The sequence below is a fragment of the Scedosporium apiospermum genome (genome assembly GCF_000732125.1).
Source record: "Scedosporium apiospermum strain IHEM 14462 chromosome Unknown SEQ_SAPIO_0121, whole genome shotgun sequence".
Lineage (NCBI taxonomy): Eukaryota > Fungi > Ascomycota > Sordariomycetes > Microascales > Microascaceae > Scedosporium > Scedosporium apiospermum.
The window spans coordinates 943155-961031 of record NW_015971822.1 but is presented as its reverse complement, the minus strand read 5'-3'; the positions used below and the strand labels follow the sequence as shown (position 1 = coordinate 961031).

General features: G+C 52.9%; 4 protein-coding genes across 4 annotated transcripts; 2 read left to right on the top strand and 2 right to left on the bottom strand.

Moving 5' to 3' along the window:
• Window positions 1-257: 257 nt before the first annotated feature.
• SAPIO_CDS8334 (TATA-binding protein interacting) lies at window positions 258-4570 on the top strand (the record flags this gene model as incomplete). Its single annotated transcript, XM_016789990.1, has 4 exons — window positions 258-499; window positions 571-3601; window positions 3692-4030; window positions 4100-4570. The coding sequence occupies 4 exons, from the start codon at window positions 258-260 to the stop codon at window positions 4568-4570; spliced, it is 4083 nt and encodes a 1360-aa protein (XP_016640253.1).
• Window positions 4571-6388: 1818 nt separating this feature from the next.
• Window positions 6389-7337, top strand: SAPIO_CDS8333 (Uncharacterized protein; the record flags this gene model as incomplete). Its single annotated transcript, XM_016789989.1, has 3 exons — window positions 6389-6961; window positions 7021-7065; window positions 7128-7337. The coding sequence occupies 3 exons, from the start codon at window positions 6389-6391 to the stop codon at window positions 7335-7337; spliced, it is 828 nt and encodes a 275-aa protein (XP_016640252.1).
• A 267-nt stretch (window positions 7338-7604) lies between these two features.
• Window positions 7605-9049, bottom strand: SAPIO_CDS8332 (uncharacterized protein; the record flags this gene model as incomplete). Its single annotated transcript, XM_016789988.1, has 4 exons — window positions 7605-7646; window positions 7766-7834; window positions 7907-8457; window positions 8836-9049. 4 exons carry the CDS (start codon window positions 9047-9049, stop codon window positions 7605-7607), a joined length of 876 nt encoding a protein of 291 aa, XP_016640251.1.
• A 976-nt stretch (window positions 9050-10025) lies between these two features.
• Window positions 10026-15009, bottom strand: SAPIO_CDS8331 (Uncharacterized protein; the record flags this gene model as incomplete). Its single annotated transcript, XM_016789987.1, has 2 exons — window positions 10026-10710; window positions 10784-15009. 2 exons carry the CDS (start codon window positions 15007-15009, stop codon window positions 10026-10028), a joined length of 4911 nt encoding a protein of 1636 aa, XP_016640250.1.
• Between the last annotated feature and the right edge of the window lie 2868 nt (window positions 15010-17877).

Here is a 17877-nt window from a genome sequence, read left to right as displayed (position 1 = left end):
ATTCAAACCTTTCCCCCCACCTTTCCGTTGCTTTGTCGTGATTCTCGGTTCTCCACCTAAGCTGGAGGACCAGCTCTTCACATCGTTTTCATAACTTAGTGTTTTCTATCCCCAAAACAATTACCACCCTACTTCTTCTTGATTTCGCCCTCGTTGACTTCTATTCGTTGCCCTCGGAGATCATCAACGGGCACCATCTCATCCTAACCTACCCCCCGTATACCGTTTCCTAGCATCTTCTAGCCGAGCCTCCCGCCATGTCAAGTACCGGCATTCCTCCGAACCCTTCACCTAGCATGGTGTTGCAGCTGCTGCAACGAATGACCGATGCGGATCCAGACTTCCGATTCATGTCCCTCAACGACCTGCTCCAGCTCCTTACTATCGCAAAGCCTGACCTGCTCCACCATGAGTACAACATCGGAGCCCGGACGGTAGATGCTCTTGCGAAGGCGCTCGACGACCAAAATGGAGAGGTTCAGAATCTTGCCGTCAAGTGGTACGCATTTAATCCATATTAGCTACCTTTACATCTAGTGATGTGCATCATCTAACTGGCCTGGTGAATAGCCTAGGTCCCCTCGTAGGCAAGGTCCACCCGACCATCGTTGCGCCGATGCTCGACAAGTTGGCGTCACTGAAGCTCAAGAACTCGGTCGACAACTCCCTGCCGAGCATGGCGCTCCGTGCCGTTGTCATCGCCCTACCTCGACCGGTTCCCGGCGTTCCCCCCACGCCCGACGTCGCGAATGCTTACAACGCTGTCAGCCGCGTTGTCATCCCCCGCCTAATCGTTCCCGCGCAGCGCCAGCATCTACAGAACGAGCAAGCGAAACAGAAGCTCCCCCCGCCTCCGCCTTACATGTTCGATAAGGCCAGTGATATGACCCCCGAGGCCGTCGACGTCATGATCGAAGTCGCAAGGTGCTTCGGTCCTCTGCTTCAGACCTATGAAGCGGAATCAATGCTTGAGTCTCTCTTGAGTCTCCTCGAAACGGAGCAGGGCTCGTCCGTCATGAGAAAGAGGGCTGTGGCCGCTATCTCGATCATGGCTCTTTATATCTCAGACAGCGCCCTCCAGACTCTAGTCAACCACATGTCCATTGCTCTACAGAACCCCAAGGTATCATCGTTGACGAGGAGGTTATATATTGCCGTCATGGGCGCTATGGCTAGGTGCATTCCGCGCAGGTTCGGCCAAAATCTGCCTCACCTCGTCCCCTTTATTCTCGGTGCTTTGAGCGAGGAGGAGCTAGAAACACACATGGCCAAAATTAGTGACGGAGAAGACGTTGCCCCGGACTTCAACGAGGTCCACGAAGCTGCCCTCATTACCCTCGAGGCTTTCCTCTCGGCCTGTCCTCAGGAGATGCGCCAATACACCGACGACACAATCGCTGCCTGTCTTCGATTCCTCAAGTACGATCCGAATTACGCGTTTGGCGACGACGGTGATGACGAGGAAATGGGAAGCGATGAGGATGAGGAAGAAGAGGAGGAGGAAGACGAGGACGATCTGGATGACGGGTTTGACGATGATGACGATGACTCAAGTTGGAAAGTAAGACGTTGTGCGGCCAAGGCGCTCTATACCCTCATCTCTACCCGAGCGAGCGGTGACCTCCTCGAAAGTGGGGTTCTATATCAACAAACTGGGCCCATCCTCGTGAAGAGATTCGAGGAGCGAGAGGAGAACGTCCGACTAGAGGTCATCTCGGTACTCTCCCTCCTAGTCAGGAAGACTGGCGAGGGCGTTGTCCCGGTGGATCTCGTGGATGATCAAGAGCACGACCTTCACGGAGCTCTCCCGGTGAACCGAAAGCGGCGCCGACAGAGCAGCGTTGGTGGTGGCGTAGGCGGCCCGCGAATCGCTATGGCTGGTCTCGGGTCGCCCATTCAAGAGAGGGTACCTCAAGTCGGACCGCATGCGGATCTGGCGAGGCTAGCTCCGTCCATCATCAAGGCATCCGTCAAGCAGCTCAAGGGAAAGCTAGTCCCTACAAAGCAGGCCATCATTGGGCTGCTAGACGACATGGTCAACACACAGCGCGGTGGTCTTGGTGAGTTCTTCACGAGCATCTGGGCCCCAATCATGGATTCTCTCCAAACCTCGGGGGCTGGCGGTTCTTCATCTTTGGCTTTGTCAGGAGGAAACGCCTCTGCTACGCCTACCACCTTACGAATTGCTACGCTGCGACTGATCAGCGACATCTCAAAGACGCACTCCTCGAGCACCCTGCATCCTTATCTTGCCAAGATCGTGGCTGGGGTGATTAAGGCCGTTGATGACAAGTTCTACAAGATTTCCGTTGAGGCCATCCGGGCGGCGGAGGAGCTAGTTAAGACCATCACTCCCCCCAGATCCCGACAAACGGCCCAGAAATTCAAGGGAGAACTACAGAAACTGTTTGAAGTGATCATGGACAGAGCGAACTCGACAAGTGCGGATGCAGAAGTTCGCCAGCGCGCTATTCACGCGCTCGGCACACTGCTTTCCAGGACTTCGAGCGCGGACGGCGCCAACTTGCTGCCCTCGGAAGCTCGACAGGCAGCCCTTGGCGTCCTACTTGCCCGTTTGAAGAATGAGACTACTCGGCAGGCATCAGCCAAGGCAATCGACAGTGTGGCAGCCTTTAATACCAGCAGCGCGCCATTTGAGAAGCAGTGGATCCAAGAGGTGGCGCTTGAGCTTTCGACTCTTCTACGAAAGTCCAATCGTGGTCTCCGAGGCGCGAGCACACAGGCTCTGAAGCACCTTGTCATGTCGCCTGCCTGCAAGGGCCAGCTTGAGACGGGTACCGTCAACACTCTCGTATCTAGTCTACTACCAGTGATTGCCGATAATGATGCGTATCTTATGGGGCCCGCGCTCATGATCCTCAGTGTCCTGGTCCAGGAACGTGCGGACCTTGTACTCTCTCCAGAGTTGACCAAGGTCATCTGCAACTTCTTGAAAAGCGGCTCACCTACCGTGGTCATCGAGCCTCTAGTCTACTTTTTCACCAATGTTGGTGAGAGCGGAAAAGGCAAGGACCTCATGCGGGGCCTTTTGCAGATCGTTGGCGTGCAGGGAGAGGCTACGGTTTTAGGCCAGCTTATCGGCACTCTGCTCGTCTCTGGTGGCGATTCTACCGGTGTTACTCTCGAAGCCTTTACGAAAGAACTCGAGAACGATGCGAACGACGACACCAGGGCTAGTCTTGCACTGGCAGTCCTGGGTGAGGCGGGCATGCGTCTTGGATCGCAATCGACCCTCCGCCCAGAGCTCTTCCTGAAGCAGTTCCGTACTGAGCCCGATAGGGTTTCTCGCGCCGCCGCCGCGGCTCTTGGTCGAGCGGGTTCGACTAACATTGGAAAGTACTTGCCTGTTATCCTCCCGTTGATGACTAGGACAGGTAATATGCAATACCTCTTGGTGCAGTCGGTCAAGGAGATCCTTCAGCAACTCCCCGTGCTGACACCGGAGATTGAGCCATATGTCGACACAATCTGGGACCGACTTCTGGAGGCAGCGAAGCATGCGGACAACAGAGTTGCGTGTGCCGAGTGTATCGGCCGACTAGTTATTCTCGATGGGAGTAGGTTCATGCCACGGCTGCAGGTAAGTTGAATCTCACCTTTTTCCGGGTGTTCTCCCTTCCTCAAATATTCTCTACTAAAGGTAAATCTGACTAACCTACTTTCTTGATAGGCACTTCTCAAGGACCGATCTTCGGCCCTCCGGGGTATGGCGGTGCAGGCGGTTCGATACACTCTCCCAGAGAGCGACGACGCGCTTGACAGCATCTTGAGGAAGGTGCTCGTGGATATGCTTTACACTATGCTCCAAGACTCGGACATGGAAATTCGCCGAGTTGCCATGACCACTCTTAACTCTGCAGCCCACAATAAGCCCGATCTCATCCTTCCTCACATCGGCAACTTGATGCCATTCGTGCTCCAAGAGTCGGTGATTAAGCCTGAGCTCATCAGGGAGGTGATGATGGGACCGTTCAAGCACAAAGTTGATGACGGACTCGAGGTCCGAAAGGTGAGTAGCGGGGTCAGATAAAGCTTGATAGGTTTATGGGCCGGTGCTAATTTCTTCCTTTTTAAACAGAGCGCGTATGAGACTTTGTACGCTCTTATGGAGACGGTGTTCTCACGCATCAACAACATTGATTTCTACGACCGTGTTGTCGCAGGACTCCGCGACGAGAACGACATTCGCGCACTTTGCAATCTCATGGTTGCGAAGCTTGCTGTTTTGGATCCCGATGAGACGGGTCGGCGACTGGACTCGATCGCGGAGGCGTATCGCGGGATCCTCTCCACGAAGCTCAAGGAAGGTGCCGTCAAGCAAGACGTCGAAAAGCACACCGAGTCGAACAAGAGCATCCTCCGAGTCACGCTTCTGCTGCAGGATAAGCTCAAGGGCACAGGCGCTGGTCGTGGAGATGCCAAGGCTGCCACCTCGGGAGGATCTGGAGGTAGTCAGGTGTGGAATGGCTACTGGGATTGGGTTGTTAAGGACTTCGGACCCCAGTTGAAGGTGCTTCGTGACGAGAATCGGGAACTCCATCGGGCTTAAGGGAGTTTAGAGTGTAAGGTGATGAGCGTGAGGTGAAGAGTGTGAAGATGAGGAGGCATACACTCGAAGGAAGGGGGATGCAAGAAAATTTGGTGGTCGAGGTAATCGTGGTATTCATTTATTCCGTAGCGAGGTTCTTTTGCCTCGACGAGAAATGCAAAAATAAGTTTCAGCATCTTGCTTTTCCCCATCAATTGATCTCTCGATGAAAAGTACTCTTTCTTCCATAACTGAAGTTCCGATGGAGTGGCGGTACCAATTGGTGTGTTTTCTCATAATTTTTCATTTTATGAGAGGATGCTGGTATTAGGGAGTACGTGACATGTCGCTCTCTGAGGATGTCATTGACGTCCATTTGGTAGAAAAAGAGTCTGGAGCTGCATCTCTCGCAGAACTCGTGCATAAAGAAACAATTGGTTCGGTGGTGTAGTTGGTTATCACGCTTGTCTCACATCTACCAGATGCTGGACACAAGAGGTCCCCGGTTCGAGCCCGGGCCGAATCATCAATTTTTTTCCCCTGTTTTTCTCACTTCATTCAACTTTTTTTTTGCTTTCCTTTCTTGCTCGGCTTATCTATTTTGCTTTGCGGGCCATGGGCTGGCTACATTTTCTATTTCTTAACAAGTCACTGTGTATACAGCGTCGGCGACGCCATTGCCGCTAGGACATGAACGCTGATGCCCTTGCCTTGATAGTCCAGCGGACGATTGGCCTCACTTTTACTGAGCTGCTCTCAAAAGTTCGGATTGCCTCTTGCGTCTGGTATGACTGTACGGAACTTGCGCTCTGTATAAACTCTAACCCTAAGAGTAGTAGAGAGATGCTCGATGTTGACGGCCTGCTCTCGTCAAATGCGTCTGGCGACCCCGTCCGAGGAAATCTTAGTAGTATTAGTGGATGAATGGGTTAACCAGTGTGCTAGCGGGACACTAATCACAGCATCTTCGTGACGGTCTAAATATAGATATGCGAGGCCTAACGGGGCAGTACCCTTTGGATGTGGCTGTGTATCAGTCGAAGTCAAATCAAGTGATTGAGAGCACCGGATCTGTGCATCTGTGCCCAACTCAGTAATGAAGACCACGATTAATGGTAAGTCACTCTCCGCAGTCCAATGGCGGTTATAATCTAGTGCACAACCCGTCCAGTCCTCTGAAACAGGGCAACTAGCGCCGGCACTCTGCTGGACGATGCGCAGTACTACTGGAGGCCATCCTTCTGTATCGGCTCTCTTAGACCCTGTTATTGTACTTGTACCTCTGATCTCAAACGCGTAAGCCTTGCGGGGCTGAGCTGAGGTGGCCTGGGAGCATTGAGCATTGGACCAGGGACTTGGAATTGGGATGCAACTGCGAATGTCCTTAAAACAAAAACCTCGTGCCTCCTCAAAGTGCTTTTTGTCTGTTTGGGTCTAAATCAATTTACGATTCTCCCTCCCTTTTGTTTTTTTTTCTGTCCTGCTGGCAGTCTCTCAACAGCGTTGAAGACCGCCTTTCCTCTTTGAGTCCTTCGCTCTTCTATGTGATACTTGGTTGTTCTTGGCCGGCTCAGTCGTTCCTGCCGATCGTTTTCTATTCCAGCCAAGACCCTGAAATTGGCTGAAGTTTGTTGCCTTCGAACTTGGGGCTTCCCTCGTTGCTCCTGTCGCTGTCTCACCCCTTCAGCAAACACAGGCACACAACTCGATACCATCACGAACCACTTCGAGACCCTCAGAACACGAAGTCGCCGAAATCAACAATAACGGCGACTCCTCCTATCGCCACCACCACCACCACCACCACATTACAACAACAGTAGCAACGACAACACAACCATGGCTCCAACACCAGCAGCCCAGGCCCTCCACCACGCCCGCCGCGCCATCCCCCCCCTCGCCCTCCTCACCACCCGCGCTCTATCAACCCGCGCCCTCACCGTCAACGACACCCAAAAAGTAACCCTGGGCGTCATAGGCGCCTACGTCGTCGCCATCGCCCTCCTCTGGAACATCCCCTACGTGCGCGGCATCCTCTGGCCCTTCAAGATGCTCGTCATCGCCTTCCACGAGTTCGGTCACGCCCTCGCCGCCTGCTGCACCGGCGGCCGCGTCAAGTCCATCTCGCTCGACCCCAACGAGGGCGGTGTCACGCACATGCTGGGCGGGAAGCAGGCCATCACGCTGCCGGCGGGATACTTGGGGAGTTCGCTCGTGGGCGCGCTGCTTATCTTTTGTGGGTTTAACGTTGTGGCGAGTAAGGTGGCTAGTATTGTGCTGGGCGTGTGCTTCTTGGTGACGCTTTGGTGGGCGAGGAAGGATTGGTTGACGTATTTGACAATTGGGTTGGCGGTGGGGTTGTTGGTTGCTTGTTGGTTTATTGCTCATGCGCAGGCGTTGAGGTTTGTTGTGGTATGTATCACCTTTACTCGCTCTTTGTGTGAGTCCAACTACTAACCTTCTCCTCGTAGCTCTTTATCGGCGTCATGTCTTCGCTCTACAGCGTCTGGGATATCGTAAGTCCTTCCCACTACCCTCCTCTCTCTCTAGCCCAGCACAACTAACGCAACATGTCTAGTGCGACGACCTCATCCTCCGAAAAATCAACAGCTCCGACGCCAGCCAGTTTGCCCAGCGCTACGGCGGCTCTTCCCAATGCTGGGGCGTCATCTGGTCCATCATCTCCGTGCTCTTCATGGTCGCCGGCATCATCGCCGGTATCGCCGCCTTCCCTCAGACCTTTGCCGAGCAGGATGACGCTTCGAAGAAGTTTATCCCCACCATGTAGCGATGTTTCATGAAATTAGTCGGTTTACTTGTTCGGAGGGGTAGGATTGGATTGGATTGGGATGGAGTAGGGAATAAGGTTGAGGTTCATGATTTATGAGCGTGTATGTTTTTTTTTCTTTGGTTTTCCTAGGTTACAATACCCCAAGTCTTGTATGTCAAATGGGCAGGCGACAGATGATGAATCTGCAATATTGAAGTATAATGATATCATTCTAGGAGGAGAGGCTGATCAAACACGCCGATTCCCCGAACAGTCATCATGTTTTCATCCCTTCATAATGGAGCCGGACACTTTCCTTCCCCATGCCTATAGTCAAACATCCTGAACACAGCAACCGAGTACGAAAACGCCGCGATCAACACCTAAACTGATGATCAGTCCTCATCCTCCCGCCCAGGCCAAAGAAGGGGACGCCCGGCACTTACACAAACATGCATAATCTGATGACTCGCCCCAAAGATGTCAAACCTCCCTGGCCACCACTTCTCCGGAAACTTGAAAAGAACCATCAGAACGAGAAGAGAAAAGAAAAACAGGGGAGGAAGATTGAGAAACACCCAACTTACCTTGGCCAGATAAGCCCCCATCCCCAAAGCATTAAACGCCGCCGTCCCCAGCGTATACCAAACCCCCAACCCCTCCACATCCTCCCCCGACGCCCACCAAACCGGCACGACGAACACACCCCCACCAAACAAAGAAAACAGCACAGCCCTCCAACGACCCAGATGCGCCTCACCCAACGCGGAACTCCCCGTCGCCAAGCTCGCCGATATCCCAAGAGCGAAATTAACGGCGTGGTGCGCGAGACGGCGCGTTGTAGTGCGATGGCACGTCGAGTAAGTGGTGAGGGAGAGCGTGGAGCCCAGCATGAGGATCAGGACGCCCTGGAAGTCGAGGCGGAGGGTTCGTTCGTGGACAGATTCGCTGTGGGAGGCGAGGGTGTGGAATGTTACGGAGAGGATGAAGCAGGTTGCTACGCCGAGGAACCAGGCTGAGCAGACGAGGATGTCGAAGGGTGTGGCGAGGGCGTAGCGTGGGGGGAGGGAGGTGATGAACATGTAGTAGGGGAGGGGGAGGAAGATGAGGGCGCCGATGAGGTGGGACCAGATGTTGACTGTTTGAAGGTGTTAGTGAAGTTTTGAGGGAGTTGGACGGACGGGCGAGGTGGAGACGGAACCTGATTCATTGTGGAGATATGCCCAGCTCCTGAGGCACTCTACGACAGATCCGCATGCTCGTCTATCAACGATTTAGCAACTCGCTCACTTCTCTCACCAACTAGGAGATGAGAAAAAGGAGGATTAAACAAACCGATAGCCGCCTCGGATATGCTCGCTTCCCCGTCTATGAAAAGCTCCGTTAAGCTCAGGCCTCTCAGTCAGAAAACAGATATCCATGAATACAACTCACTGCTGCCACTCCGCTGCACCATCGTCAGCTATAGCCCGTCCATTCTCTTACACGAATCATCGATGCTGGGAAACAAACTCACGTAGTTCTTCCCAGAACAGCAACCTCCTTCTTGCTTTGCTATGCCCTTCTTCTCTGTGACCACGCCCAGTAGGAACCGTAAACTCCACCTCGGTCCTCCGAACCGTCAAATCAACCTCGCAAACCTCAACCCCAGTCATCGTCGTCTCCTTCCGAAGCCGTAGCTCCGCCGCTTCTTCGCTGACCATTACCGTCGGTTCCTTCCTTACCCGCATTGTGTTGCCTTTCCCTTCCCTCCTCGGAACCCGCCTTTGTCACCGACAGTTACGGATATTCTTGCTGTTCCTTTGGGAACTAAGCTTATTCGCAAGCAGGATTAAACTATATTGGAAAACCGCTTCACCGAGGCGTTCTCGGTTCCAAAAAAAAAAAAAAAAAAAAAAAAAAAAAAAAGAGTGTTCAAGATTGCTTAAAGGACGAAAAAGAAGGATGCGAAGGTCAGTCGGTAAATATCCCAAAAAAGATCTTGAAACACCCACCGCGCTCGGATATCTAGCAAATCACCCCCGCCAAACCACACGGACCGAAGCCGAAGCGGGAGCGGCGCATACAAGCAAAACAAAGCCCAATAGCTTAAATCCCGCCGGCAAATACTTCAAAAGACTTTCCCCTTCTAGCATTCTTCATGCTGCTTCGTACATGTGAGTTACTCACAGACTAGTCCTCTACTAAGCAATGTGCTTCTCTAAGAAACCAGACAAAGTTCATCAAGAGGAAATAGCTCAGATCCAGACATCCCATGGTGTTTATGTGCAGAATTGGCATTGTGCAATCATATATACCTCTAAAGCCCAAAAACCCAATCAATAGACACGAAGAGAAAACAAAACCACAAAAGGGTTGAAGAAGACACCCTCTGGTTCCAACCCCCTCCCTCCAAAATCATGGTATCATGGAGCAGAAAAAAACGCGAGCAAACCACCAACCAAAAGCAACAGTAAACGAAAGTTGTGAAAGAACCAACCCAATGAACGGCAAAAACTCCGAGCTCTCTTTCTTTTTTACCCGCCTCTTCTTGAGAAACCGGCCGTGAGAACCAAACGTTAAAGGAGTGACTATATACAGGCATGCTCTCCTCTCTATGCAAAGACCGGTCGTTAAAAAACAAAGATAATGAATGTGGTGGGATCATCCTAGCATAGGGTTCCCATAACTCGGGCGCGCAAGCTGTGTGTAGGATCTCGCGGCTTCTCAACTCTCTCTTCCGTCTTCGGGCAGGCTATTCTGCCCCCCCACTCTATCAAACGGATTCCTCCTCTCTTCAGCCAAAGGCGTAAACGACGGCCTAACGTACTCGTCATGCGACCGCCGTGGCCACCTGTGCGCCGACGTGTCCGCCCTTCGTTCGTGGAAACTGCGTCTGTTTTCCTGGAAGCTCGATCGAGTGTCGTGGAAGCTGGATCTCATCTCCTGGAAACTCGTCCGGATCTCGCTTCCCGCCGCGCCAGGCACGGTCAGCGTGTCCCCCGTGATTCTCACTTCCCGCATCTCCATTGCGCCGTCGGCAACAGGGCTGGTATCGATCACGTCTATGCCTTCGACCTCTCCCTTCTCAGCATCCACCTCTCTGCGCATCTCCTCTACTCGGCCTTCCTTTTCGACTCGCTGCATAATGTCCCAGTCGCCCGGCCAGTACACTCGTCGTACGGCGGCGAAAATCAGCTCGATGACGATGAGGCTTAGCAATACAAGTAGGCCAATGGTCCACCACGTGAGGGTGTGGCCAAAGTTGTGCATAAACGCGCCAGGTACCTGGTAAATCTTGAGGCCGCTAGGATAGATGGCGCCGAGGAGAAGATTCCACATGAACCATCCCGTGATGGAGAGGAAGAGACCAGCAAACGTGATGATTGTCTTGTTGTGCATTTCAAGTACGCTGCGCTCCAAGTTAGTCATCGAAATTTATGTCTCCCAACACTGGGTGAGAGAGGGTGAGAGTCCACACTTACAGGAGCTTAATGTTGATGAACAAGACACCAACCGTAAAGCATGCGCTTCCCATGGCGTAGAGCGACGTATCCGATGTAAACTGCATGTTCCTATACACGGCCCACACAACGTAGAACAACAGGCAAGACTCGAGAGCGCCCATCACGCTCCAGGTGATAAAATTCATATAGTTGAACCCTTTGCACCGCTGACCAAAGTTATACAGCTCGGGAAAAGCCAGCAACGTCTTGGCGCTAAGGTCCTGGTCCAGAATACCCAGAATGATGACGGGAATCGAGGTAAACACGCCGTTGAAGACTGTCAAGCTCCAGTTCTCGTACAGCGACGTGCCCGTGTAGCCGGTGAACAGCTGGTAATGCGCCTGGGCCAGGAAGAAGAAGATTTCCTTCCAAAAGGTCGCGAGGACGTACTTGCTGGTGCGGATATAGTTCCATCGGCCGTGTACGAAAAGCAACCGTTGGAGGAACCGGAACTGAGCAATCGAGTAATCGGCGATACGGGCCGCCTGCAGACCCTCGCGGCCCGAGATTCCGACGCCGACGTGCGAGGCGAGAATCATACCAATGTCGTTGGCGCCGTCACCGATTGCGAGCGTCATCGTCTTGGGGACGCGGTGACGAATCTTCTTGATAAGCTGGGCCTTCTGCGAGGGGGAAGCTCGACAGCAAATGACGGAATCGACGCGAACAACAAGATCGTAGAACAGAGCGCTAAGAGTCTTGTCGTCATCGATGTCGGAAAGCGTCTGCCCATCAACGACCACCACAGAGTGAGGCACCATGCCGCGGCCGACTTCGGTCAACGTCGACGTGAGCGTGTCAAAGAGGTTCGCCAAGTTGGCGTCAAGGATATAAACCTCCGAAAACGGCTTACACACCCTCGCCGAATGGCCAATGTTAATGGCCGTCTCCCTCTTGTCACCCGTGAGCATCCAAACCTTGATGTTTGCCCGCCTCAGCTTATCAATGGTTTCCGGCACGCCCTCCTGCAGCTTGTCCTCGATGGCAGTGGCCCCAGCAAGGTCAAATTTTTGCTCAATCAGCTCACCAGCAGCCTCGATCCTCTCCTGTCGATCAACTAAGCTCGTCGTCGCTTCGTGGTAAATTTTCTTCCATGTGCGATAATCGTCTTCCTCGATGTAGCGGTACGCGAAGAGAAGGGTACGCAGACCTTCGGTAGCGAAGTCGTCCGTGTGCTGGAAACACCGTTCAAAGACCGTACCTTCGTTAATGGCGACAGACTCGTCGACGAGGCCTTCAAGCATCTCATACGTAGATAGAGTCAAACTAGGTCGTGGAGAAAGGTAGCCATCATTCTTGGACGCGACGGTCGGAGAAGTCACCCCCATGTCACTCATCGACTTGCGAAGGTTGCGGTAGTCGTGGCTTTCACGGCCGATATCCGTCGAAATGCGCCTAAAGTCGAGCGACGCGCGAGCCTTAGCAAGCGCCGGTCGGACGCCGGATGTCGAGGAACGGCTTAAAGCCATACTATTGCGGGGAGTTCCGTGCAAGCTCCGCCTGCGGATGATATTCTCTTGCTCCTGACTGCGGCGCCTGTTTGCTTGGATCTCGACTTCACGGGCCTTTTGGATCGCGAGGTTGCTCAGCTTCAAACGTGGCAAGAGAGCGCTGTCGGCGCCCTTGCACAAGACACAGATGCGACCGTCTGGCATCCGGATAATGATGGACATGCGCTTCCGCTTGCTCGTGAACTCGATGACATCGAGTATTTCAAATACTTCGATAACAGTATTCCCAGTGGTGGCGTCGGTGTACCTTAGCTTGATGCTATCGGCAGGACGGTCAATCATCTCATAGCCAAGGTCGCGGGCAGCCTCGACAAGGGCGAGCTCGTCGGGAGATGAGGCTTGATACGCAATCTGTCCATTCTCCTTGATTTCCGGCAAACAAGTATTACATAGTGCCATGCAGATGATAAAGTGCCTCGCCTTCCTCGAGAAGGAGGTATTGGGACGCTCGCGAAGATAGCGTAAAAGTTGCTCCGTCTTGGGCTCTGAACCAGCCGCCACACGAGTCATGGACCTAGATGATGACGCAACAGGGCCGCGGAAGAAATGACCTCCAGGAGTAACGGGCGAAACGGGCGAGCCTAGGTCGGACAACGCAAAGCTCTCACGGGCTCCGGCCGGACCACCGACACCGACACCAGTAGCCGCGTCATCATCGTCATCATCGAGTACCTTGCCAAGAGATGTAGTAGCGGCGGCGGCCTGCTTCGCCTTCTTCTTCTTCTTCTTGCTTTTGCGTAGACGTTCGGACTCTTCAATTTTGCGCTGCTTGTCGGCCTCGTCGCGCTTGACATCCATGTCGTGGAGCCACGGCATACCGGCGACCGACATTTTCCGGAAGCGCATGACGTTCTCCGTAAGGGTACCCGTCTTGTCGGAAAAGACGTAGTTTACCTGGCCGAGATTCTCGAGAATGGTCATGGTATTGGCCACCATGGGTGTGTTAGTGACGGGATCGTACATCTCCACGTCGCCAAGGAAGTAAAGCTGACCGAGCTTGATAATTTCAAGACTGATGTAGAGTGATAAGGGAATGAGAGTGTTGAACATAAGGAGGAAGGCGATGAAAATATTCTTGAAAGACAGGCTGGCGCCCATGAGGAACCACAGGTGCTTCTCAAAGCCAGCCCTCCACCGGTAGTATCCGATAGTCAGACCAATGCTGAGCATGACGACGAAGAACACGAGGAACAGGACAATCTTATTGACGATGCTCTGGATGGCAGGCGCCTTCGCACGAATGTTCTTGTGGGCATTCATCCGGATCTTGCATTCTTCGCCCGAGTTGACGACAAGTCCAATCGCTTCGGTCGTGTTGCGTACGGTTGAGCCTCGGTAGATGATGTTATTCGAGGTAAGTGGCAAGGTCTCGCCATTGACGGTAACTCGTCCGTCATAATTGTAGAGGTCAAGGTTTGGGTCCTCGGAAACAATCTCGGCCTGAACCGATCGAAGGCCTTCAAGGTTATGGCAGCGGCCTGCGAGTAAGGGGCAGCCCTGTTTACTCTTGAGGTTGGTCTCGCCGTCCAGTGCCATCGTCTCGATGTAGGCAACGCAGTTGGGTCCGGTAGCGTGAAGGAGAATGAGGTCGGCGGGAACATTATCATCACGGTTCAGGCGGACAATGTCTCCAACTATCATGTCCTTCCACTCGACGCGCATCCAGTCGCCATCCTGCTGCACCTCCTCGATTACATCTTCTTCGTCCCTCGATGAGTCTGTTTTGTCGGAACGCTTCTTGACGCGGTCTATTAGCTTGTTAGGTCGCCTCATGCCGGACTCGTCCTTGGTACCACGAAGCACCCAGGCACTGCTGCGGTTCTCCGCCTTGTCGAGGGTATACCGCCGATAGTCATCATAGCCCTCCTTCGCCATACTGAACGACACGAAGATGGCCAGTGGTACTATGGTGGTGTATTTGCCAGTCGTGCTCAGGCCGGGAATCATTTGCATGGTGCCCATAACCAAAAAGTAAAAGTTGGCCAGCCTGCTAAACTGGAAGATGAGCTGCTTGGGCAGGAAATCCCATACGGTATATCGACTAGATCTGATGAAGTTGTTAATGTAGGGCTTCCCAGACCTCTCATCCACCAGGTCCTGGGGGCAGTGGCTCGAGATATCTAGCGGGATGTGGCGTCCATCGCGACTGGGTGGCAGAGGCTTCTGGCGCAGTAGGCCTTCTATAATGTATTTGCGGTATATAGACGCGGCGCGGTGCTTGACGGCATCGGCTGTGTCGTTCAGGCGCGAGGGCCTTAGAAGCCCGAACTTCGAGGTGAAGGTGTAGTCGGACATGGTAGCAGCACTCGGGGTGGCGGTAACGGTGAGGGTAGGCGCATCATCGTTCATGGAGAGCTTCTCGGAATTCTTCACGGTGGAGGAGTCCGGCGGTGCCCTGGACGGAGACCTCGAGGTATCGTGGTGAGAGAATCGCACGTGATGACGATCGTAGTCATTGCGGATATTCGTAGCAGAGGTCGAGCGATTTAATCTCGCGCTGGTCGGGCTAGCGATGGTAGAGGAAGAGGAGGGATCGAACTGATATCTACGGGCCGGAGAATGATCTCCAGAGGGAGCATGGTAAGGACCGGAAGAGTGATCGAGGGAGCGGGTAGATCGAGATCGAGCGGGATCATTCGGGACTCGCGGGTGAGAGGAGTCGCGAGGGTGGTCCCCGCTCGGGCGTGAGGCCATGAGGTCAAGAGAAGATTCACCATCCGTCGACGAAGGTGTCAGATGGCCGGTTCGCGAAAGGCACTGTTCTCTTGATTTGTCTGTCCTCTATTCCCAGGATCCCGTCCTGTTTCGGGGGTTCGATGCTTCGAAGTGGGTGTGAACTGCCGAGGTCACGGCAGTTCGAGGAAAATAAAACGAAAGAACGGTGAAGCTCGACAAGGAGTTCCGAAACCTTGCACGAGGGTAGGGATAAAAAAATCCGAGGGCCAAGGCTGGAACAGACTGAGAAAAAAAGAATGTAGTGTAGCAAGTTTTAATTCAACGACAGTTCATCAGCAGGGCAGTCTCGTGTAGTGTGGACGGAAGTTGATTGGCGATGATATTGCGTGGGTGTTCCAAACACTTAAACACTTGGCAGAACGTGGACAAGTGCAGCAATCATGGGGGTGTCTGGCAATTACTGGGATCGTCAAGCGGACTGGGAAGGTCGGTGCAGGTCTGGACGGGTAAAAACACGAAAAAGGCTTGGCTGGCTCTCCAGGCTAGGATGGGATCAATTGATGGATGGGGAGGATTCAGGCTCTCGCCCAGGAGAGGAACAAATAAAAGAATGGACACAGAAAGCTAGCCAGGTCTATATAGAATGATTGAATAGTGTTAAGATCAATTCAATGATAGCGACTGCATGGCAAGGTTGGAGGGGAGAGGAGAGTGGGATGAGAGTGAGGGAAAATCAATGACAGGTGAGGCCCCGTTGACATTGACGATGTTTTGCGGCCGAGTGCTGTTTCCAGTTTCCCGTCTCAGGGTCTGGGGATAAACCACCGCTAACTTCTACCTTCGGTATTTTTACTTTATGTTAGTTGTACTTACGCAAGCGCACATGCGCCGCTCTTCACTAAAACCCGCCACACTCAATCAATGTGATCCTTCTCCCTGATGGGGTTGTTTCGTTAATATGGGGCAGGCCCAAAGCCCGTATTAATTTGGTACCAGTTTAACACTTCGTACTCGGGATTTGGTGATGCGCAATCGGCGGACTCCAAGTCTCCGCAACACCAGGAACACCAGTACCGCCAGTCAGAATTGATCAATGCAGTTCAGCAAAGTCCCGGTCCGCTGTCAACAACGGAATAAACTGCATTGAAGCAGTGCAGCAGTCTACTTCTACCTCGTAAGACTGTACTATGTTGCACTTGGACGAAAAGTAGACCGCCAACAGCGGGGCGCACGCAGAAGAAACCTGAAAGGGCAGATTCATGATTGATCCAATCATGGGCGATCCAGGTCATGACAGGCGGCGTGGTCTGGTGGCTGAGTCCGCCCCGATCCCCCCCTCTTCAAAGCCCGTGGTGGTCGGGAAAAAAGAGCTTTTTAGCGTGGGAAAGCATTGATTTGAGTGTTCTTGCTCTCCTCACTGGGATCGATCCCTCGTAGTGGGTGCATTGTGGTGGTGGAGTGGAGTGTAACTCAAAGGCTGACGCAGGGTGCTACTCTATAGTCTCGTACTAGCAGTAGCGTGCTCGTGGTGTGGTCTGGTGTCTGCATGTGGTCCCCGCCTTGATCACTTGTACATTCGAAGTACAGTACTTCGTATCTTCCACATTCCACCAGGCCAAGGTAGTGTATGCGAGTAAACTACCTGTATACAAAGTACAAAATCCATGCACGCTCCTCTGTACCTCCCCAAACCGGACCTCCCGCCCGCCGCCAACAAGCAAGCAGCAGGAGCAATCGACCATCATGGTCGTAGCGGAGGGTTTGGCAAGACGGAAGGACCGAGGGACCGTATCATGTGCCCTTGCATGAAAAAGAACAATTGGAAGGCGAGTTTCTTGGAAGTCAACTAAACCAATACGGAGGACGAAGTACGCGCTTCATACTTCGTACGTGGAAAGTAATCTTAACATTGATTGATCTTGATCACAATTACGGAGTATCATTATCGCCACATATCAAATGCTCCATCCACAACACCAGGACAATTGCTTCGCTTCGTACCTTTGTAAACTCAGCACAGCCCGCTGTCAAACATCCTCCTTACGCATTATCTCAAAGCCAAGCAGGGTCCGTACACCAGACAAGTCCGGAGTACGATTTTCTCCGAACAGAGACCAAAGCAATCATTCGTTGGTTCGCCCCAACCCAGGAACCCAGAGATAGCCTCCCATCGGCTGATTCTATCGACTCGGCCTCGATCTCTAGTACTGAGTACGTTTATGCATGCAGAAGGCGCCCGTCGGAAACACCTTGTAGCGCTTCCGCTTCAGATACTCTTTCACCGAATGTTCACCCCATCAGCCCATCGCCAGCGGATGGAAGGAGCTTAATTCGAGCCACAGAAAAAAAAAAAAAAAAAAAAAAAAAAAAAAAAAGGCCCAACAAAGGAGGAGAAACAAAAATGCCGTTTGTCTTCTTGGAAGCCAGGCAGGACTTAAAGCCACCAGAAAAAAGTCAAACGCCAAGGGGAGCACACGGAAGCATAGTTGAGCCCACTCCTGGCGCCCACACTAAACCCCGGATTGCCTTGATATCAACGTACGAAATGCTAGTAGTGTGCGGAGTTACGGTATGGACTGGCGCCATAACCCCATCATCAATGGTGGTGTAGAGCAAATGCTTCCCAAATCCTGCGCAGCCCCCCTTTCTCTCTCTCGAAGAATCTACCAGACCAAGGTGGCAAATCCTCCTAGATTAGAAATTTTCCTGTTCCTAACCGTGAAGAGAGATACCCAAAGAGCCAGGGCACCAATGGTTCCAATCCTCCTCTTGCCAATCCAAACCCATCGCCAAATCTGCATGTCTGATATGCTGCAGCACGTCCCGGCCAGACGGGAGGGCTCCCCGCTACGCATCCATCCATCCATCCATCTCTTGACCCATTAA